Raw genomic sequence first — 26925 nt, 5'->3', positions numbered from 1 at the left:
TCAAGAAATTTTCATGAGAATACAAAATTTAAGCAGAGGTTTATGTATTAACAAATATAGAATAGTTATTCAGGTGTATACTATTCACAATGTTAAAAATACTTAAACTTCAAAGCACGATCCCTCTTAACTATAGATAGGTCAAAGTGTTTACAGAAATACATTCAATATTTATTCAAAAACATTTTCTCAATTTATATGAGTAATTTTGACATTAAAAGATGCTCAATAAATCAAAATGTAATACTACACACGTTTTATGTTCTTAATTTTAAAAAGAAACATTTTAACAAGTTGGTAATCTTCCTTTATGTGTATATTGTGATATTTCTTCTCTCCAAATTGCCCATCTGTTTTTATTCTCACACTTTTCTAATGTTGTAAGTAAAATATTTATTATTATTCACTGTAGTCTAATTTTTTATTTCTCAATCTTTTTTATGGAGATATAAACAAAAAATTCCAACTTACTTGTCACCTATTACATCCTCTCTCACAAATTGGCATTAACCATGTCTGATGGCTGCTATTACATCATATACAATCAGTAGAAAGACAATATTTTAATTTACTGAATGGCATAATCTCACTATAATGTTATATATGCTATACTTAATTTGTATAGTAGACTGAATATAATAGCACTGGTTTATGCAGGATTACCTATACATCATTATGGAAGAGCAACTTTTTTTCCACTTTTACTTTAATAAGCTGGTCTTTAATGCCACTTAACTCTTTCACTGTGATCTTTGTTTTAGGTGGGTTTAAAATATGCAAATCAGATCTTAAGAATTACATTAAAATTAACAAAAAAACTTTGTCATTAGCACGTTTCAATAAACTTACAATGAAAATAGTTTAAAATTTATATATTTTTTATATTATGTAAGTTATAACTTCTTAATCTGAGAAAGAAACAATACTCTGAAAATCTCAATTTTAACTTATGTAATGCACAAGAACTCCAATTCAGAATTTCCCAACATTTGAAATAAGCTGCTATAGTTCCAACTAATTAGTTATGCAAACTAAATATAATTACATGCAATAATCTAAAATTTGCATTCCTAACCCCTTGATTTTGCTGAGATATCAATAAATTTGTTAGTATAACCAGAGAGCACCTCCTCTGACTTCCAAAAATGTTTTGCTTACCATATTTACAATGCTGATGGACAAATCTGTACTCAATAAGAACATGTACGTTTGCACTTCCTTATGCTATTTGCTGTATCAACCAAGGAAAACTGAGCCCCTGATGGCTTATTATGGCCATTTGATTTCAGCACTCATAAAAGAAAAAAAGTTTTTGTAGTTTCTTTGTATGAAAACATCGTATTCATGTTCTGAATATCTGATGGAGTATATTTAAACTATTTATATATTACTTAGAATGCCAAAATATGGTAATTTTGGAAAATTCTGTTCTAGTAATTGATATATATATATACATTTGTGTTCTAAAATGCCTATCTGAATTCATTTATGGATACCAAAATTTATGAGAGTCAACAATACCTAGGAAAGGACAGTCTCAACTTTTACTCCAATGTACACAGGTTCTAGTATGCAGAAAACATTAGAAATATCTGTTTTACTATTATATCTTTTATTTATTGTTTTAAGATATTTGGAGAGTGAAACAGTATCATCTAAAATGGTTGGAAGCAGCAGAAATGAAGCAGTTGAGATGCATTACAGATATTACTTTGAGATCACAAACAAAGTACATAAACCACACAAGAAGTGAAGGTTTGTAACATCAGAAAAAATGCAGGAATTAAGACTATGGTGGTATGGGCAAGTGCAAAATATGAGTGATGACAGTTTGGTGAAATGGACGGCAGAGGAAAAAGTGAAACAAGACACTGAGGATGAGAAGGAAGAACAGTGTTAAAAAGAACAGTAGTGAAGTATACCTCACTATGGTGAATGATGGGTTTAAAAGGAGAAGGGTCACAAGATGCCCTAACCTCATACAAAGGATTAAGGGGAGGAGGAGAAGACAATTACTTAACAACAGATACAAAGGGTGAAAATACGAAATTTCTCAGCTTCGCCTAAAAGAAGTTCAATAAAATAAAATTTCTTAAAATTTTCCCACGATGAAGTCTAAGTATAGAATGTGCATTTTCCATGTGCTGTTTGTGGTAGGTCTTACAAGAAACAACTAATGGACTCATGCTGTGATTGACTGTTTGTGATAAAGGATTACTGTTCCAGTGGACACAAATTACAGAAGTAAAACAACAAATTTAAAACAACATCAATACAATACAACTGAGACTCTTACTACAAGATATTTTAAACTTGCTAATCAATATTGCAGCCACTAGATGATTAAATGTGGCATTAATAATTTTATTTCATGTTTTCAACTTTTCATTTCACTGAACACTGATGAATTCCTTATAGTAAGTGTACCATCTACATAAATAACACTCTTGTGTTTGTTTATCCAGAACTTTCTTAAACAAATTCTCGATCAAAGGTTATAAATCTTATATCATTAGAAATACATTTGTCTGGATTGCATATCAGCTTTTTCTTAGTCATACTTTTCAATGTAATAAGTATCCTACATGATGGTACAATATAGTTATCACATGATGACTGGCTTTGATTTCAACTTTAGTTTATTATTTGCAAAGTATTTCAAACAAACAACATTTAACTTATGTAAAAGCTCCTAAACAAAAATTAACATTATACTAAATATATTTGCTATGAGCTTTCTTAACATATATAGGTCTAAAATACACGTGTAGTTCATTTAAAACCATGTGCTTGATCTCTTTGTGAACACTCGGACATTTCTGCATAGTGTGGCTTCATTATCACCTTAAATTTTCTTTGCAATAATTTAGCTTCAGTTAATTTCATAAACTGATATAAACACCTTTTGGCTATTTGCTTTTCTTTAGGATAATTTTATCACTTGTTTTGCAAATTTCTTTTTTCAATTCATACAAACATGTCATGCACTGAATGCATACTCATACTGCATATTGTTTCATACTCTTTACATTATTATAAATACCTTACTATACTTTAATGTTTAGTTTACATGAAGTTTTATTAAACAAAGTTACTTCTACATGAGCTTGTTTGTCTGACAAAGTAATATTTTTTTAAAAAAACAGACCAGGATTTATCAATCTAACATACATAATTTTAAATGTTGTGCCTGAAAATGATAAAAATAAGGAAAAATCAAGTGATGGGCAGGAAAACTACTGCAAAAGTTTTGTAGGCTGCCTCGTACAGAAAATGAGACACAAGATAAAAGATGAAGAAAACAATTTTTAATATTCACAAATGTTCCAGAAATAATGCAAAATAAAAATCAAAACTGTTAAATGATTAGACTGAATAAGTAAAGGCTTTGGAAATTAAAATATTTTGACAGAAATGGATTTTATAAATGTAAAAAATATTAATATTTAATAATAAATACTATTTCAACCCAAGTAAAATGTTTTGAATGTTTAATGCTGATGCAGTAAAACACAAAAAACAGTATTTTGCTATAGGCATCTTTTTCAGCATATGTAATAAGAGTTTACTTAGTTACATGCAAAGTTTACTTTTTCATTACAATGTATGAATAAATTTGGCATAAAAACATAGCTAACTCAGTAAAGCCCATACCTATGCATGCAGTATTAATTACAACAGGCCCTCAAATAATGTAAAAATGTGTTATGTATATCTTTCACTGACAATGGACACAGACCATTTCTGGCAGGACAATGAGGAATAATAATCTATATATGTCCATCAAGATTTATCAAAATACAATCGTTTATGACTGAGTTGCAGAGCAAAAATAGTGTGAAAAATCAATCTCCATATTAACAGATGAACATATTTTTTATTTTCATTACCTTGAACTTCCAAAAAACTAATCACTTTTAATAAGCTGGGTCATATTCCAAATGTATACCAAATCTGTTCAGCTGTTTTCAATAAATCTTGAACACAACTCACATATAGGGGTGAAAACAATAGCTATACCACCTTTGATGGTGAAGTAATAATCTAAGTTCCAATAATATACAAGTTTTAAGTTCTTAACTTTATATGGCAAAATTAAAAATCCAGAATTTTCCCCTAGCATGAGAATTGTGACATTTTCTCTCTAGTCTAATTATTTGCCATCTCTACAGAAATTATGAAATTTAAAGCAAATAACTTATTACAATGTTGTCACAATTCAGGCAAAGCATAATTTAATAGCCTTCAATCTCAGTTGATAACAAAGCCATCTAACAGAAAATCAGACTCCTCTTACCTGTAACATCCTTTCAGAATTGCCAATAGTTCTCTCTGACAACTAATACCAAATAATTTACAACCAACAAAAAGTCAAAGTTTTAATCTAACAAATGATATATTATATTACATTGTTTTCTGAAGAGAGAATTCTCATTCATCCTAACAGTTTAAAATTTTTTCCCACAGAAAACACATGGACAAACAGATGAATTTTTAAAGACTCTTGTACATAATTAGAAAGCAAGAAATATTGTGAAATTAATGGGATATTATCTAATTTTTGCATGTGATTGATCTACATTTTTCGATGCATTATTAAATTGAACAAAAAATTATTTAGTGCAGTAGTACCATAAGTATAAAAAATTAGGGTGAAGTGTCACTGACAGTCAAAGCATAAAAAAGGAGATCTAGGAAAACAGTTTATTTCTTGTATTTTACGTCTATTCTTTGCTTATTACTAGAGTATAGCTTTCTGACAAAAATAACAGGGCAAGCACTTACCACTCCTACTACTACCTCAAAGTATATGCTAGTTTCACATTTCACAGCTAACTGAAATCAATAAATTTTGCAAAATCAAGCTTAACCAACAAAGAGACAAAAAAGTACAGTCAAGGCAGTCAAACATTGATAAATTTCTTTGTGAGCCAGTCAAAATTACTATCATTCATGAAATTAATTCATGGCATATTCATAAAATAATTATGGGTAAAAAGCAATCAGATTAACAACTTCTAACATACAGAAAAGTTGGTGCATTCTGGCAGCACTACATTCAAACAACAGCCTTTATGTCATGTCGTTCAGCAACAAAAATACAACCTTCTATGTACTAAAATATAAAATCATATGTATAGATAACAAAATTGGAAAGATATTAGTTTTCTCAGTTTAGAGTATACTTTGATTGAAGAGTTGTATTTTTTTTATAAAAACATTGGAGTTATAACAGAAGATAGCTTAAGTCAGAAATGATTTTTAAGTTTAAAATGAAATAGATATTTTTACTTTCATGATAAATTTTATGCACTTGGCTCTAGACTGTTTTATACCAATACTCACTACACTTATAAGGTTTCATGGCATCCCCCACCTCATGGTCCCCTTGCATCCCCTTTCACTACAATCATAATGAGCAGACACACAGTAACAGAATTATTCTATCTTAATTAATGCATTTTGGGTTTTATGACTTCTGTAAATTAAAGTGTAATAATTCCTTTAAGCAGTATGCTTGCAATCAATTAGTGAGTACTACATGTAATTACATAATGTAAAATGAACCAGATGTTTGCCATGTGATTTACCACTTACATGGCATACACACAAGTTAGACACAATTCAAAGAGCAATAGAACAATAAAATTTAAGTGTAGATGCATACTGTTATGAATTTAAAGCTATCCAGGATAAAAAAATATAATTTCATGGTACAATTTGATGTCATTCTAGTAATAAATAAAGGTAATAGAGGCTTGTTTGAAATATTGCTTTTGGTGATTACAAGTTTGGTCAAACTGACAAACTTTTATAGAGTTAAAGTAGAAAAAAATAACATAAAATACGGAAGTTTTACTGCAATATGTTTGCAATTTATATAGGAGTTTTAAGAAATTTGAGATTTTTTGAGGTGAAGAAAAGTATTTTTAATCTTAAGATGAAACCACTTTGCACTCACGGACTAGTTAAAAAAGGAATTATATTCAGTAAAAAACTTCATAAAAATTTGATTTTTTGTACAAAAGACTTGCAATATTTACTAAAAGTCTTTTAAATTTTCTGAAGATGCACATATTACATTAAAAGGTATCATTTGTAAATTATAATAAATATAAAAGGGTTATAAAGCTGGTCAAATCAGCCAGTTGTATGGCAAGAGAGTTAATGTCATTTAACCCTTTTGGTACAGACTAACATGTTAAACTTCAGTTTGAGTGGGAAGGACATTTATGCAACAAACATACAGTAGCTCTGTACATTACTCACAAAACATGGCAAGATTTTGTTAATGTTTATAAGTATCTTGTCAAAGAAATAAATATTAAATATTTCTAATAAAAATGTTGTTTATACATAGTAGTTATTTGCACTAAAACTATGATTTTTATTTTAAGCATAAAAATACTTTTATTCATCTAGTCATTTTCAAGTTTTATTTGCATAACTGCTAGAACCTCCAAAATTAGTATGAGAAATTTTTCAAAAGAAGTACATACCTTTAATTTTTTGTAAAATATCTTTAAGGATGTTCTTTTGTTTACATCCTTTTTGTAATTTCAGTTATTTTCACATATAGTTAAATTTTAATGTTTTATTTTCCTTTTTTTGTCCTTTACAATTTACTCCTTATCTCAACAAAAGTTAATGGTGCCATTGGATATATTAGTGTCTCTGGCAGAGATGTACAAGATCAACAAAATTTCTCCACACCATTTAATATAATAAGCAGCTAGGGAAGAACATAGGTATTTAAATGTGTGTAATTGTATTGCCTTATATACATTTACAGTTGTTCTGAAAGTTAAATATGTTTAATCCTTTCAATTATGCATTTTGAAATATAAATACATAATTAACTGAAATGTAAAAGTCAGACCTAAATACAATTTAACTGGATCTCTAACTATAACATACTTAGGTTAGAAACAACCATAAGTGCTACAGTCAATCAGGCAGTCAACAATACATGTACTCTGTGATAAAAAATGCAGGCCAAATAAAAAACAAACCTACTACTGTTGGATTGTAGTGTAAAACAAGCTCTTTTTAATGTATATACACGTGCATATAACCTTCACATGTAAGCTATAAAGCTCAAACAAATTTGTTGAAGGCAAAAATGGCACCAGTCATTTAACTGCATGCATCCAGAGAACTTTGAAATGCTGTGTGTCAATGGGTTAAGTAAACATTTTAAAACTAGCATTACATTATTGAAGATGCAGAGTACCAAATGTATTTTCTAAGCTCATAAGTCACTTGACAATATACCTGAATTTTAAGTAGTTATTTAAATGTTTCTTTTGAAATAAAGGACTTAAATATTAGATAACATAAAACTTCAAATCATTACATAGAATATAATATTAATTTTTTTCATGTATATTGATAAGAAATGTATTTAACTTAATGTTGAATGTAACACAGTGACTTGCAGAGAATATTGTTTAGAGGGGTAAAACCTTTCTGGATGAGACATTCTTTGAACTCTTTTCAGTGCATGAAAAGAAGTGTTACTAAGTAGCATTGAAAATGTAATTAAACAAATTTATTATCAAAGTATTTTAATGAAATTAGCATTATCAAGTATGTTATAGTTCATAGTTTTATATTATCCAAATGTTTATTCCTTATTTCAAAAGAAGTCTAATATAATAATTAAAACTTCAGTTAAAAACAGCATTTGTTTCTTCAAGTTCAGCCCTATTGTGTTTACGTAATGTATGTTTTTTGGTAATGATCAAAGTACACATATAGAGCTTGTTTACTTCAGAAAATGAAGTTGTAATCTTCTACCATCCAAGAAAAGTCATACCTGCTTTCAAAATTATAAAGAGCTGCCATTGAGCAGTAGATCAGATTTAAAATGGCACGCTTATAACCAATTGAAAGAGCAAATTTTTTGAAGCTAACTTGAAACTGTCATGGACTGTGTGTTCACAGCAATTCATATCACTGAATAAGCTGTTGGTGAACACAGTTATGTGTTTTTTCTTGCTATATTTATATATATATTAGTTTGACAGACAGTTAAATGTTTTTTATGTTTTTATTTTAGTTAATTATGCATTATTTATGTTTTAAAATCACATCTAAAAAGTTTAATAACCTTTATACAATAACCAAAACTTTGCCTTGCTCTGCAAGGCTTAAACTCCAAAGCAAACAAAAAAAAACATTTTGCTGGAGGTAAGCATCTGTGATGATGATATCATTATATCACCCATAGTAACCCACTGAAAATAAACTATAAGTAAAAAGGTAAAAATATGAAATTATACATATTGCCCAATGAAGATATTTTAAGATTATTCAGTAAAGAGATAAAAGGTATGAATATATTTCCATTTCTTAAGTTTAAATACTTCAATACCCTGCAAGTTGATGGTAACAGCTAGAGTTAATGATATTATAAAGATGGAAAATAAAATATAAATATTTACCTTAAAAACTGTTAGATAATAAATAATATTTTTACACTTAACGTGAAAATCACCTTATGAGTGAATTATTCAGTCCAAGTGCAAATAACTACATTAAATATATTTTTGATGGAAATAGTAAAAGAAGTCAAATATATATTTTTATGAAACTACAAACTGTCAGGAACTTTTTTGTCAGATTTCAAAGAATTTTATCCACTAGTTTTAATTTTGAGAAGAACCTTTATGAGAATTATGCAAAATACTTAAGGTGTAAGTAGATGATCCTGATCACTTTAGAACAAGTTAGTGTTTTAATTCCACTATACATACAGTTGTTTAAATACCTGGAATGATTCTGGGTTAATAAAACTGTGGATTTTCACAGTGCCTTAACTTTTTATTCATTATTCTACTTTCCATTACAAATCTTCTAATGTTTGACAACATTCACCTTGTACATTGAAAGTTTAATTAGCAAGAACTAAAACAAGAAATGTTTAACTTCCTTTTATGCTCCTAAGAAATGTTTTTTGAACTGTACTAACTCATTTCAGTATTTGTAATTAGAAAGTTAATGACTACATGAAATAAAAAATTCTATGATTAAAAAGAAAAATTATAAGTGTCCTACCTTAACTCTGCTGCTTGAGCTCTTATTTCTGCCAATTCATGTAAGCGTTTCAGTTCTTTCTCTCGTTTTCTGTCTTCTTTATGAGACTTTCCAACTACATTTCTTCCAAACTCTCGCTGTTTTAACTCTTTCAAACGCTAGAATAAAAAATAAAATTAATACTAATTTTAATTACAACAATTTATCAGGTCATCCCATAAGTAATGTCGTTTCTTGGGATAGGATAAGTTTAAATGCATATTTCTTGGTTAAATGAAGATATTCTCAAAGTCATACAAGTTATGTAGGATGACATGATAGCATTAAGTGTGAGCCCATTTGTTTCTTTACTAGGTGTGTTTTATTTATTTTAGAAGCCCCAATTATCATGGAGGTGTCAGAGAAGCACTTAAGGCATTTAAGAGGTGTATGGCAATGATATTCTGAATGTGAGGAAGTGTCAAAGATGGTTCAATAAGTTTATAACTGGTAACTGCAGTATGACAGATGCAGCTCGCACTGGGTACCTTGTTGAGTTTCATAATAACTTGCTTCTAGAAACACTTTAGGAGTATTGTATTGTAACTGTTGAAGAATTAGCTCAGAAACTCCATTATCTCCTTCTACTGTCCATTGAAATTTGTAACAACTTGGTAGAGTTTCAAAGTTGGGAAAATGGGTACTACATAACCTAAGAGAATGAGTAGACATATGCATATCTCTTCACTCTCATGAACTTCAAGCTTTGTTTTTGAACTAGAGATGAGAAATGGGTACTCTTATCAAAATGTTAAGTGTTGCCAACAGTGGGTTAGTACAGGAGAAACAGCTACACCACAGCCAAAAGTGAACCTGGACCCAAGGTTTTGCTTAGCGTTTGGTGTAATACACTTTGAGTTGTTACAACCAAACCAAACAATCACTGCTGAGAGATACTGTCAGCAACTGGATTGACTGAATATTGTACTACAAATAAACAAAGAATAGAGAGAGACCTGCTTTGGTGAATCAGAAAGGAGTTGTTTTCTACCATGACAATGCACGTCCTCACAATACTAGAATCACTTCCATAAAAACTGAAGAGCTTGGCTGGGAGAAACTTCCCCAACCCCCTTATTCTTCTGATTTTGCTCCTTCAGATTATCATCTTTTCAGAAGCTTGCAACATAATCTGAATGAAGAACAACTTAATTCTATGGATGAGTTAAAAAATAGCCTTTGTACCTTTTTGCCTCAAAACCACCTGATTTTTATAAGCATAGTACTGAAAATCTTTTGAGATGTTTGGCAGACCATCACTGAAAGTGATGAAAAATACATAATTGATTGAAGTTATTTGTGTTATTTCTTCTCCTTTTAAATCTTAAGAGTTACAAACAATATTATTTATGTGATGAACTGATATAAATAACAAATCCTACCCAATGATTTACAACAGCATGTATTACCTAACTTCTAAAAGCAAAGAATTTTTTTTAAGCAAAACATATGCTTGCAACAAAATGATATCAAAAACGATGTTTATAAACATCAGTGTTTTTTTCAGTAAATAAAAATCTTAAATGTTTTTCATTTTTCTAATAAATCTTTCAATATCAAGAGAATCTAACTATCTGAACATGGGCTTGGCCAATTTGACCTTTTTGTAATCATTTTAAATACTTTATATATTTAACACTTCTAACTTTCAATATGGTGTGTATATCTTTATGAAACTTGTCAATCTTTCATTTAACATAACATTTCATATACAAAAAGTTCTTATGTTAAGATTAAAAATACCTTTCTCCATCTAAAAAATATCAAAGTTCCTCTGTGTAATCCCCGAGTACATTTTAAATGCTTTATCAGAAAAACTTTATATTTTATCTACTTTATCTCTGTATGGGATCAGTCAATTTGACCAACTTCATAACCACCAAAAAATAATAATCTAAATTACCCCTTTTTCTTCCTAGAATTACTTCAAATTGTAACATGAAACTACATTTCTTTATCTTTTGTAGACTTAAGCTAATAACAATATACATTTATTTATAATTAAATTTTATTATTTTATTGCCCTATGAAACATGGATAACCACTATTCCTGCCACTATATGTTGTAAATCACTCAGGGGATCTGCAGCTCATGTCATACTCTCAAATTACATTACCCATGACCTACTACAAAAGCTACTCACTTGTGTGCCTAGTGAAACAATTTTATTGTATTATTTTAACTAACCTAAAAATATCCCTATTTTATATTTTAGTTACTTTTATAATAATAAATAAAGAATAAAAATTAAGAAAAGTAGTCACCCAATCTTTTTTTCTTGTTGTCAAGGTCACTTAACCCCACTCTTATACTAATAGCAATAATGCACTAAATAATTTTCATTTAATTAAATAATGCACCAACAAACATACTAAATATATGCAAAAAAGTAAACAATTTCCCCTATCTCTCAAAATTTTCTGGCTTTCTCACTATGCAACAAAATCCATTAGGAATTTATCCAAGCTTAGTCACTAAATTTCTCACAGGAGCAAAGATTGTACCTGGAATGAAATTGATACCTATATGTTCAAAATACAGTGTTATATAATATGTTCTTTAATAGATAGAAACCTTCACTTTCTATTGGTTATAGGTAATATATGATTAAATATAAGATAGAACTATTAACAAATCCTAAAAGAGATGATGTGACAAGTCAATCTGGTAGAAGGGGGCCTGATTTTCTATTCAATAGCTCTGTAACCAAACAAAATTTAAGACTACAAAAATTATAGTTTATTTAAGCAATAACAATTTCATAGTTAGTAATTTATATCTAATTTCATATTTTTTCATTGAAATGTTATAAGTTTCTTCTCTTTGAACCAAATTCTTTGGTTTGCTGCAGATTAAGTTACAAAATTTCTGCCTTGAATAACAGTAATTTACCTGTTTGTGGGCATGGTCATAAGAATTGATGTGGTTATCAAATTCCTGGTGTTTGTAGTACTGTTTATCACATAAGTCACAGTAAAAGTTTGCTTTCAGACTAGCCAGTGCTTCCTGTACTGCTTTTTCCTTTTCTTGATTTGCCTAGTTAAAAAAGAGAAAAAAGTCATCAATTAATCAAAATCTTTTTAATTAAAAACAAAAAAAACTTTATTGCTTTCTTAAGTTTCACTTCGAGGTATTAATGCTTTTCTAAAATACAAGTTAAATTTATGTTGGAAACAATATATTAAACAAAATCACACTACTAATACCTTAGAACTAGACAGTTGATACTGATAAAAATTGCAGTGTCAGAGTGCAAGCATTAATATGTTTAAATTCTATGAGTGATAACATAGCATTTAAATCATAGTAATTTTATACATTTATATGTATAGTATAAATACTAACCTTCCATTTCCTGTTTCTGCATACCCATACGTAAATAATTAAGTAGTAGTGCTCCACCAATATAAGTGCAATATAACTCCTATCATAACTAGTGCAACCTCCACATTTGCAGTTATTAATCACTTTGAGATTGGTCAGAAGACCTACAGCACATATCACCAGAAGTAAGGATGTTGGGTTGGAAATGTAAAGTAAGTATCTATTAGAAATATATTTTCAGTTTAGTAAAATGTCAACTTCCAGCATGATATCTGATCCCCACTCATAAAATAGTTAGAATTCCACACTGTATATTGGCTTGGCCAGTGAAAAAATGATCCTGTTTTAGGATGCATGTAAAGAGAAATTGTATGACATCAAACTATAAAAAGAAAGAAGATATCACACCTTAGTATAGAACTGCACCACATCTAATCCATGTATACTTTTCACTCTTTTGTAACTGCTGTAAACATAAAAGATGGAAAAAGGTGAAAGAATCACACAATACATGTTACCATTTAATGAGACTCTTGGGTGTTGAGTGGCTGAGGCAAAACAGACCAGAGTGGGAGATTGACCTCATCCAACACGTGGTGGTATCTGGAAAAGTACAGCCGTTTCTTAGTAGATAGAAGATCACAAATGGGAACACATATGCTGCAGCCAGCTACAACCAACACCAGATTTGTTGGGAAATGATTTTCAGCAGATAGTATAAAATGGGACTGCAACCTGGGGTGCATATGCATTCCAAAACCTGGCAGTACACACGAGGAATTGTTTAGCTGTACAAACACCTGATCCCCACTTCCCACATCAGGAAGATGGTGGATATGAGAAATGGTGCAAACAAAAAAAATATGTATATATCTGTATATGTCTTGACATAAAGGGATGCTTCAATCAAAACCCAGTGGTATTTGGAATTGTACATCAGGTTTGTAGTAGAAAAACCATCACTCCACTGACACAATTTTAATATTAACCAAGCCATTTTCAACCAACACCAAACCTCCTGGGAATGTACATCAGGAAAATGGTAGAAACAAGCAATGCCACGGAGGGAAAAGTCAGTCTGTCAGATATTTATATATTAATACAGCATAGTGCTACAACTGAAACCTTGTGATATTTGGAAACATACATCAAGTCTGTAGTAGGAACTGCTATATGTACATTATAGAAGATTCTCAATGCCATGGAGAAGGAGAATCAGAGTGGACAGCAATCTATGTTTATTTTATTTAATGTTAGGTCTGGGGCAAAGATATTTATAAAGTGAAGCAAAAAGACCACTAGACAGAACTACTAGTAGTCCTAAGAAACACTCCATCTCTACAGTGCGTGTAATCTAAACCTGTAACATAAATGTTGCAACATAGAAAAGAATTGAACAAACAGCCACAATCAACATCTGCCAGCATCTTAAGCACTAAAAATGAGAACCTAAAATGCAACTCATATAAATTATAATCACAGAATTGGACAATGTGGATTATTGATAAAAAAAACAGTATACCACATCAGGCACCACTTGTCCACAATAAACTAGCAGAAAGGCCCCTGTAAACAAAAAATAAAAATAAAACAAAACTAACTCTATAGTGTAAATGAAAACACCAACAAATACGACAGTAAACCCAAGAACATCTGTACAGTACTGTTGCCAATCAAGAAGTGATTAACAAATACAAATGTGGAGATGCATTGGTTATGAAAAGGGTTGTGTCAACTCTTATTGGTGTAGACCTCTTGCATAACCATTCACAAATGGAAATGCAGATGTGGAAGGTGAAAGGCTGGTGGAGAGACTGAAAATGTGCCTATAGAGGGCAGTACTAATAAAAAAAAAGGTATTTTGTAACAGGGGATAAGATATCATATTGGTTTGTTTGTTTTGAATTTCGTGCAAAGCTACTCGAGGGCGATCTGCGCTAGCCGTCCCTAATTTAGCAGTGTAAGACTAGAGGAAAGGCAGCTAGTCATCACCACCCACCGCCAACTCTTGGGCTACTCTTTCACCAACAAATAGTGGGATTGAACATCACATTATAATGCCCCATGGCTGAAAGGGTGAGCATGTTTGGTACAACCTGGATTCAAACCCGCAACCCTCGGATTACGAGTTGAACGCCTTAACACACTTGTCCATGCCAGGCCCGATATCGTATTGGAATTACTGAACTATAAATGGAAAAAATAAACCCATTCATACACTATTAACATTTCTTACGCAGTTCTTTACTATGCCGAAATATCACCTTCAATCATAAAGAATTTATTCAGTATAAGTGGTTACAATTTCATATGTATTATATTCACACATCTTAGACAATACATAATCTTGTTGGAAATCTCAAACAGTAAAATTCCAACCAGTTTGTAAGACCATAAGTTTAGTAAATACTAAAATGCTAAGGTAAGACTTGTAAACTAATTCATTTGACCAAGAGTTATAGGTACATATCCAAATGTTTCAAGTGAAATTCAGCAATTCAATAATTATATTAAAAATACACAAAAAATTAAAACTATAGTTCTTTAAATATTAAAAAAATATGAATCAGCATTACAACACAAATCAAATGTTTTTAATACTCTGCCTTAATTTGACCCCTTGTATGCTGGTCTAAGTCTCTATGAAAAAAACAAACAAATCATCACATGTAACAAAGCATTAATACTGCCATTTGTCTGAGCAATAATGTTTTGTTAATATAATTATGTATTATTATACATAAGAAAACAATTTTGGAAAGCCTGTACAATCTAAGAAAAGGTATATGGACAAAGTTTTTGATAATCTGTTTATTATATCTTTCTCCCACAAGTCTTTAAAAATATTGATTATAATGCTAACTCTGCAATATTGATGAAATACACATTTCCAGCCAAAATTACAGTTCTAATTAAAAATGTCAAGTTATGTTCAGACAAAATGTTATAGCACTGCCAAGTATATTTAGTAGGATAAGCACTGAATTTATGTAACTAAATTCTCGTACATTGGCCATTGTATATGATCAAATTATGTTTATATATAAAGAAAACAGCTTTAAAAATTTGTTGTGGTTTGCATTTGTCTACTGATAAATTTCTGTTACTTCACTAAATTTCACAAAATTTTCAAAAGCATAAAATATTTCTAGAACCAATATTAAACTTTCATATGATATAATCAAACCTATACAAATATAAGTTTAAGTTTGACAATAATCAAAATAACACTTTTTTTTTCACAGAATGATAAATTTTCAAGTATTTTTGTCATATGTAAAAGGAACCTAAGAACTTTTTTCTTGTTCTTAACATACATTAAGATGTTATACCTTGTATTTTTGTCTCAGTTTTTCAGTATCTTCTTTTTCTATTTCCATTAACCGCCTTTTTTCTGTTGTTTCTTCTGCCACATCTTTCTATAAGTTTAAAAAATGTGCATTAACAAATGTTTCAGAATAATATAAATATTAATATGACATTCGAAGTCTTTCTATTAGGTAAGTACAATGATACAAATTATTCTTTACAAAAACAAAAGGCACAAATATACTAAATAATAATTTACAGGACTTTTGACAAAAAGTGAGTAAAACTCTTTAGCAAATCAAACTAGATTTGCAATTACTCAAATAGCTAAAAGTAATTACAAATTTAAAAAATTATATTTTGCACAAAATAGACAAGAAGTCCAAGAACATTTATCTAACTCTTATTACTTATCTGTAATTCTTATTGCATAAGACTTACAACAGTCCTTAAATAATGATAAAAAGAAAAAGAGAGAGAGACAGCACATGATATATACGAAGCTTCAAATGAAACTTTCGTATACCTTAACAAAACTACTGTTTAGTCTTCTTTTAGGGAGTCAGTAACAACATTCTATGAAATAGCTCCAGAAATAAGATACTGTTGACTTATCTAAAATTTTAAAAATTGCTTTCTTTAATCTTACTTTACATTAAAATATGAAATAATACAGACTGCTGTATTTAGTATACCTGTAAATATTATAATTAAAATACTTCATAAGTCTAAGTTGTTCAAATTTACAACAATATTGACCAACAATCTCATAGAAATTTGCATTTACAGCCATTACATTTATTAAAAGTTATAAATTAGGTTTAATGTCAAAAACTGAAGTTTTTCATATAGTGCCTAACTAAGCTACTTGTAAAGGGCCTAGAAAATTCAGGGTTAAAAACAAATGTGAATAATATAATTTGTATAATAATTTCTATTATGAATAAGATAACAGTAACCATTATTTCAAAATGCAAACAAAGTGCATGATAACTTGTTACTTGGCTGTATAGTTTCATAAAAACAGTAGTTTTGTTCTTTATAAGTTCCTTGTCATATTGAAAACTACAATAAAACATTATTTTTAAATAGAAAATCAAAGTTGGAAAACAAAGGCAAAACCTTTTCTTGTTTGACAATGGCCAAAATAAATAATGATTTAATTATCTTTTAAATATTAAATATTGAAATAGCCATTCTGACCACTTTTAAAATGATTAATGCATGAAAAAGTAAATAAAAACCCTCGATGTACAACACTTCAGAAAACCTTAAAATATGTTTAAATTCATATCTAAAAATCACTTCTTTCCAATCTGACAAAGTAAATACATGAAAGAAAAGAACTATACATAACATTCACAATAAAATAAAAAGTTATTTGTTCCAGAAACATGAGAAAAGACAACACATTCATGCATATGCACAAAATTGAAAGCTACATTTCCATGTTAGTTAGAGAGAGAGATCTGAATAAGAATAAATATTTGCCCAAGAAAGAATTTAAACAGTATATACTTGTCAAAACTATCAAAATCTATTTACTTGCACTGTAATCCAGTTATTCTACTTGCAAGACTATAGTGATGATAAGCTCTTCAGCTTCTTCTAAATCTCCAAATGGCTGTTGCACTACAGAATCTATTACTACCAGTACAAGTTTTCTTAAGTAAACAGTTTGAAGTCACCAATTTTCTGGGTAAAATTTCTCTGAGTATGTACCATTCACAAACATATAATAATTTCTAAATGACAGACAATCAAGAGAGCTTTCCAATGATATATAATATGCTGACATTGTGATTAGTTTTTCCATCAAATCAAGGAAATAAACACTGGTGGAGTATTAATAGAAGAATGTCATCAGCACAAAAATTTAAATTCAAAGCAATAATACAAACATAAAAATTAAAATTATGACTAAAAAATATACTGTAATTAAGCCATGAACATTTACTCTTGAAAATTTGTTATTAGCTGATTGTCTCATATAAAAATATCCAAAATAGTATGTTGCTGTAATCATATGTTCTCCTTCACTGTTCTTTATTTTCAAGACAATAATTACAAACTGTTGAGTAAATAAAAGCATAAGACTCTAAAATCAATCTTGGTAGTAGATAATTTGATTTGATCATACCCTAACCAGAGAGTATCAAAAATTATTTGGGGTATAACAATTTGGGACTTCTAATGAAATTATTTCATTTTTATTTATTTATATGCATTGTTTTTAAATACATGATCTTTTATGCATAAATCTAGTACAGGTACTCAAATTATTTTTGTTATATCATTATACACAACAGCCAAGATATGTCTTATCAATAACTGAAAGGGTAAGAGAAAATTACATTATTCAATAAAAATCATTGAATGTGAAATTACATTAACTCCTTTACCTCAATTTTGTTTCAAAGGGTAATATGTAGAGTGCATCATGCTTTTTCTGCCATATTTTGCTTTCAACATGTGTAGATGACTAGGGTAGGGTGGATTTGAAGAGTATTATTCACAAATCAACTCATTTTCCTGCAAGAAAAGCCCTTGAAAGTAGAATTACATAATAGGTGTGAATGTTGGTAGCTGTAGGTTTAAATTACTGATAAATTACAAAGGTAAATCTGTGAGCAATAATTAGGAGTCTTTATAAAAACAGATTATAAAGGGCATGGCGAGATGTATATAGAGTTCACCATTTTACTTTAATTCCTTATATATGTCTTGCAGTTCTTCATATAATACCACATTATAATAAAAGTAACTTCATTATGTGTGAAAGTAGTCTAAAACAAAATAACTATTCTTACCAGTTTGCTACAGCTGGATGTAATGTAAAAAATGTAAAGGAGATCACAATTTCTACATTTGTCTTTACTAATATATAGAAGTGGCATGTATTTAAGTGATGGGTTTCATGTGTGTATTTTTAGAAAAGATGGTAAACACAGTTGGCAGCTGAAATATTATCAAAGAAAAAAAGGCAGTAAAGTGAAAACCTCCTTTACCACATTATATTGGAAGTAGAATAAAAAGGTAAAAAGCAGAACATGTGAAAAACAGTAGCCATCTTCATGAAGGTGAAAATATATGATGAAACGTAGCCCGAGTGCTACTAGATTTTTAGCAAAAGGTTTTTCAGTACTTCCATTGTCAAAAGCTGCAGAAATTATACCTATAGGAAAAAAATGTTTTGAACATTTTCCAGCTGATAATTGGACACTTAAGATAGCCTGACCACAAGTGTATGGAATTTTCAAAAAAGTCAAGAAATACTAATAATAAATTACCCTTGGCACAAGAATGGACAAAAAAGAACGCTTGCTCAAAAAACATCACAATGTAAGTTTTCTGCTCTAGTGATATTATTTCCCTTCCACATTCTTGAATATTTAATAACTTTTACACTCTTTTCTCAAAACCTGATAACATAAGAATACAGTCAGGACAGACACACTAAAATAGAATATCTGCACACTATACCAGAGGAAGTAACTGATAAAAATTTTGAAAATATACTGGAAAAGTTCAGCATTTTAAAACAGAATAAAAATATATATCAATAGCTGTTTGTATTACATATTACATTCACCTTTATCTTTGGGCCATTTCTACTCTCAATATTAAATCAAATAAAAAACCAAAAACAGTTAACCAGCTGTAAATTCAAAGTATCTTAACACTTGTGATGAATGAAGACACTTCATAACCTGTCAAGTAGACATGAAAGTTTGACAATGAATTTCATGTATATGTAAATGACATCCACAAGCTTTCTAACCCTATAGTTATGGGTAACTAAGGATCAAAAAACATGTTATCATGCTTGTAACTTACATACAAAATTTTATTCAATCACTATATTATGAGTATATGTGCATACATTTGGCATCAAACTGTAAATTTTAATATTATACATTTAGTTACTATATTAATTTGAAAGTAAATGTTACAAAAATACAGCTAAATATCAGCTTTTGAGTGTCACACTAGTATGTCATCTTCTGGGTTTGGTCAGGTTACATTTTATGGTGCTCAAATTACAATGTGTATAATTTCACATGAATTATAAACTCAAATATCCAATACTGGCAAGCTAGAATATAAAATAAGAATCTCCTACCTCTTTTATTTTCTGAGAATCATAATATTTATCAACTCTACCAAAATGGCTCCATCCGCCACTTTGTCATTTTAACATACTTGTTTATTTAAGCCTACTTTTTTTATACATAAAAGTTTATAACCAGTTAAAAACACTAAACTGCTTCTATGCAATTCTGTTAGCCTTCCTAAGATACTTACGAAGAAAAACCCCTATAATGTTCGAGACTTTGAATTATTAGCATCACTGACAAATTTTTTTAACAGAGATTAGGAATTTTCTAAACCAAATACAGAACAGCTGGAAAGCCCAATAAATTACAATAATTTTTTGTGGTATCAATATAGCCATTTCTATTTTTTGGTATTCAAAAATGCACATATAAAGTCTACAAAACATATTTTTTTCTGCACTAGCATGTGAACTTCGACAAGGCTTAGTAACCATAACTCACAACTGCAAAAAAAGGACTTAAAAATGTCATAAGTAATGATTATCATTGTTTTATGAACACTTTTTATTTTCTGTCCTTATTCTATGTTTTAAGAAAAATAACTTAAATTTAAATATTTGCAAATTGGAATTAAAAATATATATATATATACACACACACATGTATGATAACCAAAGCCTCAATGTACCATTAAAAATATTGGACACTATGCATTTATCAGTTATTGTATAAGCATGGTAAAATAAGAAAGAGAATGTTCATATGCACTTTCAGACCAACACCATACCTCTCAAATTTATTAGATCTATATATATATATATATTATTACAAAGCCACATCATAAATATTTTTTCTTACTTTTATAACATACTGTAGATAATCCTTGTTTCAACCAGTATACTGTAATGAAGATGGCAAATTTTACTCCCCCGTGTTCTCAGAGATGTGATTCAAATAGTTTCTGTAGGATACATCCATTTATTAACTTATTGGATCAGCCCTTTCCACAAAATCATAAAATAAAACAATTGGCACTGTAACCATTATACTGTGAACAAGTTGATAAATCCCACCCCACTGTGTTTTCAAAGAAGAAAAGTCCTGGGAAGTGCAACTCATGAGCATATTGGATATTCACAGTGTCAAACTAAGTATGGAGTGGCAACTCACTACTATATGTTCAGCAAGTTTCTACTTCAACCACAAACACAGAATAAACACAGGAAATAGGTGTGAAAAAAATCAGAAGAAATTCTCAGGTGATTTACTTTGTAACTTTGTGATCTATACAGAAAAAGGAAGGGCAGTACTATTTTTTTTGCTTTGTCTAGTTTCTAAGTTAGTTCCTAAAAATAAAATTACTAAAGAAAATACATTATACATTCTAGAGAATGACGTATAAAGTTACATTACAGAAAATAAGAGACAATATTTAGTTTTAAGGAAAAACAAAGTTTGATATGTAATTATGATGTAATAACTTTATTATTATAAAGTTAACTGAAATCATAAAAAGAGATACTTATTAGGTAAGATCATCAACAAAAAATAATGAAAATCTTCATGTGGTATATGTGTCAGCAGCTTGTGCTTTACACTATGCCATATGGTAATGTGAGCTGCATGTGCACCACAAAATTTTCACGGATATTTTTCCGTGATGACAAGAAAACCCACTTGTAGAGAAAAATATATATGTAAAAATGGCTGGTATGGGTAGAGAAGGCTTTATGTAGAGAAATGAACAATGTTTCGATCTTCTTTGGTCATTGTCAGCCGTGAACCTGATTATTACATAGTATGTGTGGTACCACACCAATGGAGTCTAGAATTTCAATTTCATTATGAAGTTTGATGTTTCATGTTGTTTTGAACACTAAAAAATTAATGGATTGAAGGTTTTTGAAATTTTGCCTTCAAATGACAACCATCCTAAAACATATGTACTTTTTACTTTAAAAATGTCTCCCAAGAACCTGTGAAAGTTCCAATCCAACAAGTTTGATATGCAATCTACATAGTCAATATAGTGCTATGCTGCTATTGCCTAGCATTATCATTTCTTGCAAGTCAGCATGTCTACTAATTATATACACACAAGTCTTTCATTGCTATCTGATGTATGAAACTCAGTCCTAGTCTAATGGAAAAGATAAAGTTGCTTGTGCTGTCTCTCCAAACAATTATTTTGAGTCTCTTTGTTTCAGAAAGCCAGAAATTTTTCATATTAGCTATAAAATATTATGTGCTTTGTTTATATTATTATTCAATGTTCTTAGATACATTATTTAAGTACATAACATTATTTATTGTACTAATATCATCATCTTGAAAAGATTAGGTTTAAAATTACCTTGGAAATAAGCAGCAGAAAAAAGTGATAAAAAATTATTACCATATTTCTTATTTTTCATGTACATTTCCTACTGATTGTTATAAAAGAAACTAAAATATAAAAATTAGAAACTTACTGGGTAAGATTAGGCAAAATAATAATTCTTCAGGAGTGTGACTAGCTAAATATGGTAGAACAAGGATCAAAGGACAACATGGCACATTCTGAACAACAACATTTGCTAAAACCATGTATTTTTCACTAGACCTGGGTTTTTTGTTTTATATAATCAATTAAATATTTGCTGCATTTTTGCATTACTACAGATTTTTTACACTGATTTTAAGTGGCTTGTTTCTGCTTGAAATCTAGCAGCCATGCTTAGTGATGTCATTTTTCTCACTATAATTCCTTATTACACTGTTCACAGCTTGCAACAGAAATCTGTTCTTCACTAACACAGTTTTAACCTCCACTAGTTCATTTTTATAACACTACTGCACAACTGATATAGTGTTATTTAGGAAATATACTAAATTCTTTATAAAGTTATTTTGAATACAAACTTCAAAATTATAAAGCAGTATCAGTATTTATTGTTGTTTTTAATATTTTTGTCTAAAGAGAGCAGTTGTGAATTCATAATGATGAAAAACCCACTTGAAGTAAACATGTATCTCATCCTTAAGACGTGTCCAGCAAACTCTCTCTTTGTTAACCTGAAGATGACCTAAGAAGGTTGAAACGTTGTTTTCTGCATTATTTTGGTAAAAGCATTAATACCCATACCAGCCATCCTGAGATACAGTTATGAATTCAATTCCTATTCTTCTATTGACAGATTCAAAGTAAGTTTCCAAGAATTTTTAGAAACAAGATCATGTCCTTTTTATTACTTTGTGAGCAGAATAAATGTATATGAAAAATCTACATCAAAGTTAGCATGAAAAACCCATATTATCAAATTTTAACTTTAAACAAATGAAATATATTTGAAACTATATTTTACTGGAGGTTTCTAAAAATAATATTCCAATCATGCCTCTGGTATCTAATATTGGCACACTTAATCATGAATTAGCATGTTTTTTTCATGCTAATTTTTAACCTTTTTTAACCTTAATCTTAAAATCACTTTGATTCCGCATATTTGTGAAAAAAGTTTTATGAAAATATGTCATTAGAAATTTATATATTTTGCTGACAATTAAGATACATAAAATATATTACAAGTTATAGTATGGAAACTTTAAAGGTCAATTAGGAATCACAAACTTAGTTAAATTTACTGAATCCGTAGCGAGGAAGTTAATAAACAACTTTATTGACAATATATACCAATAAACTTGGCACTGAAAAAACAGATAATTCATATTTTAATATTATACCAATTTTAATTTTTTTAATTTAAAAAGCAAATATTTACATAAATTTGTATTCTTCACTTCTATGTATCATGTGATGTATCTAAGCTCTGAATTCTCATAATTAAATTTACTTCCTTCAATAAGGGTTTCAGAATTTCCATCAACTACAAAATATTCAAAATATGATCTTTCCACCTTCTTTTACTTCTGAAGTACCAATTAATGTGTTACACCCACCATAGAAGCTCCTCCCAATCCTTCATCTATTTTAAACTACTTATTCACTTACACTCACTTATCAATGTTACATTTTTATAACATATAGACCATTTTTGAACTTCTTACTTATGATGCATTTATAATAATTTATTATGTTAAAATGCAGAATTACATAAGCATATTATATTGTTTGAAGACCAAAGCTGGTTCTCTTGGTAAGTAATAAAATTTTTAAACTTTTTTTATAGGTCAGTTACAGAGCCAGAATGAGAATATTTTGTGACACTGTTTTACTTTGTAAGTTACTGAAATGTATATTTGAAAGTGTTAAATTTCTTATTCTTACATTTTTTTAATATACTGATATACATAACAAAACAAACTACATGAACAAATTACAAATTTATTAGGCTACATAAAAAACTTAAATAAAAAATTATTTTTTTCTGTCTCAAGTAACATATATGATGTGAAAAAAAACACATACATTCAAGAATAATAGAAATTAAATAAAAACCCTATAACCTGAGTACTTTTAAAAGGTGGACTTTTCAAGACAGCTACAATTGGGTTTTTATTTCATCCCACGGAACACTGTTAGACATCAAATGATGTAATCTAAAATTGTCATTACCCCACTTAGTAACTTCCAACTATTTATTGTAGCTACACAAAATAATACAATCAAAAAGTTAATGATAATCAATGTAGTAAACTGTTATGAGCCTGAAGCTGTTTAGGATAAATAATCATAATCTTCTATTACAAACTACAATCATTGTAGAAAAGGATAATTTAGACTTATTTTATAATTTTTGTTGGCAGTACCAAATTGGTCAAATGGGCTGAATACACGTAGATTTAGGGAAGACAAATTGACAGACAAAAAAATAGTTTTACTGAAAAAAAATTTTCAGTAAAGAGGTTCTTCATGTTTTGTAAGAGAATTTGAAAACTACATTCTTAACATAAAGAATCATCTTAACTCAGATAGTCATAGTTCAAGTCAGACTGATCAAAGTAAATCCAATAACAAATACTTAATAGAAATAGTTTATTAAATATCCTGATTCTTTTCTAAACATACTTTTAATGTTTTCTAAAAGTTCACAGAATCTCATGAAGGGTCACTAAATAAATTAAGAATAATAGTAAATATTAATTTTCTACTATGAGCTCCATATGGTGGGTTGCTCTTATGCACCAATGAAATGAATAGACTGCCATCAAACACCATGTAAAAAAATAAAAAGTCAAAACTTGGAAGAAAAGAATGAAATTTGGCTGACCATGCACAACTCATCCATCTGATGTGATATATTAAGTTGCAAGGATGAATGACTGGTAAATGCAAGCAATTTGGCAGCTTTGAGATGAAAAACTTCCTCATTTTGCAAGAGACCAGTAAATGCTAAATGTAAATATGAATACACAGAACATGAGAGTTAAAAATGGATATCCAAGATTGATATAAAAACACACTTCCATGATGAAAGATAAAGAAGCTTCAAGAGATGAAAAAACAGAAATGAATGAGATGGCTAAAAAGTTGAAATGAGAAGAGCCTAGAGAAATACTGCCAGGATCATGTAGTCTGGGGCTGGTAACGAAAAAGATTGAAACTTCACGCAGAGTCACAGCCAATCCAGTATCAAATTCAAAGATTACAGCTCATGGATAGCCAATAAACAAATATTGTTGATATTAGCCTAAAAGTGGGATTTGTAAACAAGAAAACTGAGTTTCTGACAAAGAGTATCTTCTTGTCAGTTGAAGTAACAGGCAACAGAACAGCATAGTTGCTGAAATGGCCAAAACCTTTTGTAAGCAAAGATGGTGGCAGGTTCCCCAAACCACCCATATTTGATACTGACTTATAAGCTGACCAACCAACCCAAATGAGCAGAATCATGAAGACACAGTAGATGATGCCTGCCAGGGAAGGACAAGCAGTAGCCATATAGTGGTGGAAATACAGATTCACAAGTACATCCTCCATTTTGATGCCCTCATAATCTCATTGAAAATGGACAGATGTGAGTTCTGCATGTCAAAGAAACCTCCCAAGAGAAAGCGTGGGATCCAAGGGTCTGCCGAAAAACAAATCTACAGATGGACAAGATGTAACAGCAAAATTATTACAAAACCTGAGCTGAAGGATGGTTCCAGAAACAACTAGCTAGTCTTTCAGAATGATAACTTCAGAAAAATGTCTGCATGAAAAATAGGTTGTTGAATAGAGTTCCCCAAGATACAACTGAGAGGGTTCAACTCCAAAAACCAAAATATTTCAATGGAGAAGATCTCAGGAATGAAGAAAGAAGTATTGAGAACTGAATGAAATGGAAAAGGTTGGGAGGAATAAATGGCAAACAAGGCCCCAACAGAGACAAATAGGCTACAAATGTTGTAAGAATAGACTGTCATTGAACTAACATCACTGGTGGTTCATTACTGTCATGGGCTGGAACAAATACATGAACCTCAGAAAAGGAGAAAGATGCAAGACCCTGAAATATATGGAGGGTAAAATGACCCAAGTTGACATTTAGTCCCTAGCCAGAAAGTCCCAGCAACAACAAAATCACACATGTAAGGTCAGAGTTGAAAAAAAGAAAGTGTAGGGTATCAGCAAATCTCCTTCAGTATATCTATGGAATTCTTATAAGAGCCTATATATAAGGAAGCAAGATATCAGAGAAGAGTATGTGTGAGACAAACAGCAGTTTTGGTATTTGCCCCCTCAAAAATAAAAAGAACAAACAACTGCCGATTAAAAGTCTTCAGACAAGGAAACAAGTCAATCTCCTCCAACGTTAACAGAACAGCAATAACCCAAACATCAGGTGTGAAAATAGCGACTGTAAAATGGAGGAGATGCAAAAGAAGTAGATGACAGGAATTAAAATAACACAAACCTGAGCAAAAATTCCAAGAAGAACAAATTAAGCCTAAGAGAATCCTCAGGTTGTGAATTGAAAGATAAGCAAATGTTAGAGGCAGCAAAAGATGAACAAAATTTTCACCCAGCAAAGGCTCAGCAGTTTCAGTAGGAGTTGTGGTAAATTCTGGACCATGTAACATTTTACCTCCCAATGTACAACAGCAGAAAAATCGATCAGTGGGTCACCTACACTTTAGGCCCATGAAAACTAGTTACTGTTGTAACTCCCAAAGTGGTAAGATGAACTTCAAAATGCCTTGCACAGAAAAGTTTCACAAAACTTGACTGCA

General features: G+C 29.9%; 1 protein-coding gene across 1 annotated transcript in view; it reads right to left on the bottom strand.

The window, feature by feature from the left end:
- LOC143258504 (uncharacterized) overlaps positions 1-26925 on the bottom strand; it is a 134599-nt gene that overhangs the window by 19575 nt on the left and 88099 nt on the right. Inside the window, 3 exon segments of the mRNA XM_076517559.1 lie at positions 9061-9197; positions 11972-12115; positions 15736-15822. Of these exon segments, the coding sequence (XP_076373674.1) occupies positions 9061-9197; positions 11972-12115; positions 15736-15822 (368 nt within the window).

The sequence above is a fragment of the Tachypleus tridentatus genome, chromosome 8, assembly GCF_004210375.1.
Source record: "Tachypleus tridentatus isolate NWPU-2018 chromosome 8, ASM421037v1, whole genome shotgun sequence".
In the NCBI taxonomy this organism is placed as follows: domain Eukaryota; kingdom Metazoa; phylum Arthropoda; class Merostomata; order Xiphosura; family Limulidae; genus Tachypleus; species Tachypleus tridentatus.
Note: the sequence above shows the minus strand (reverse complement) of the source record. Positions and strands in the feature narration are given on the sequence as shown.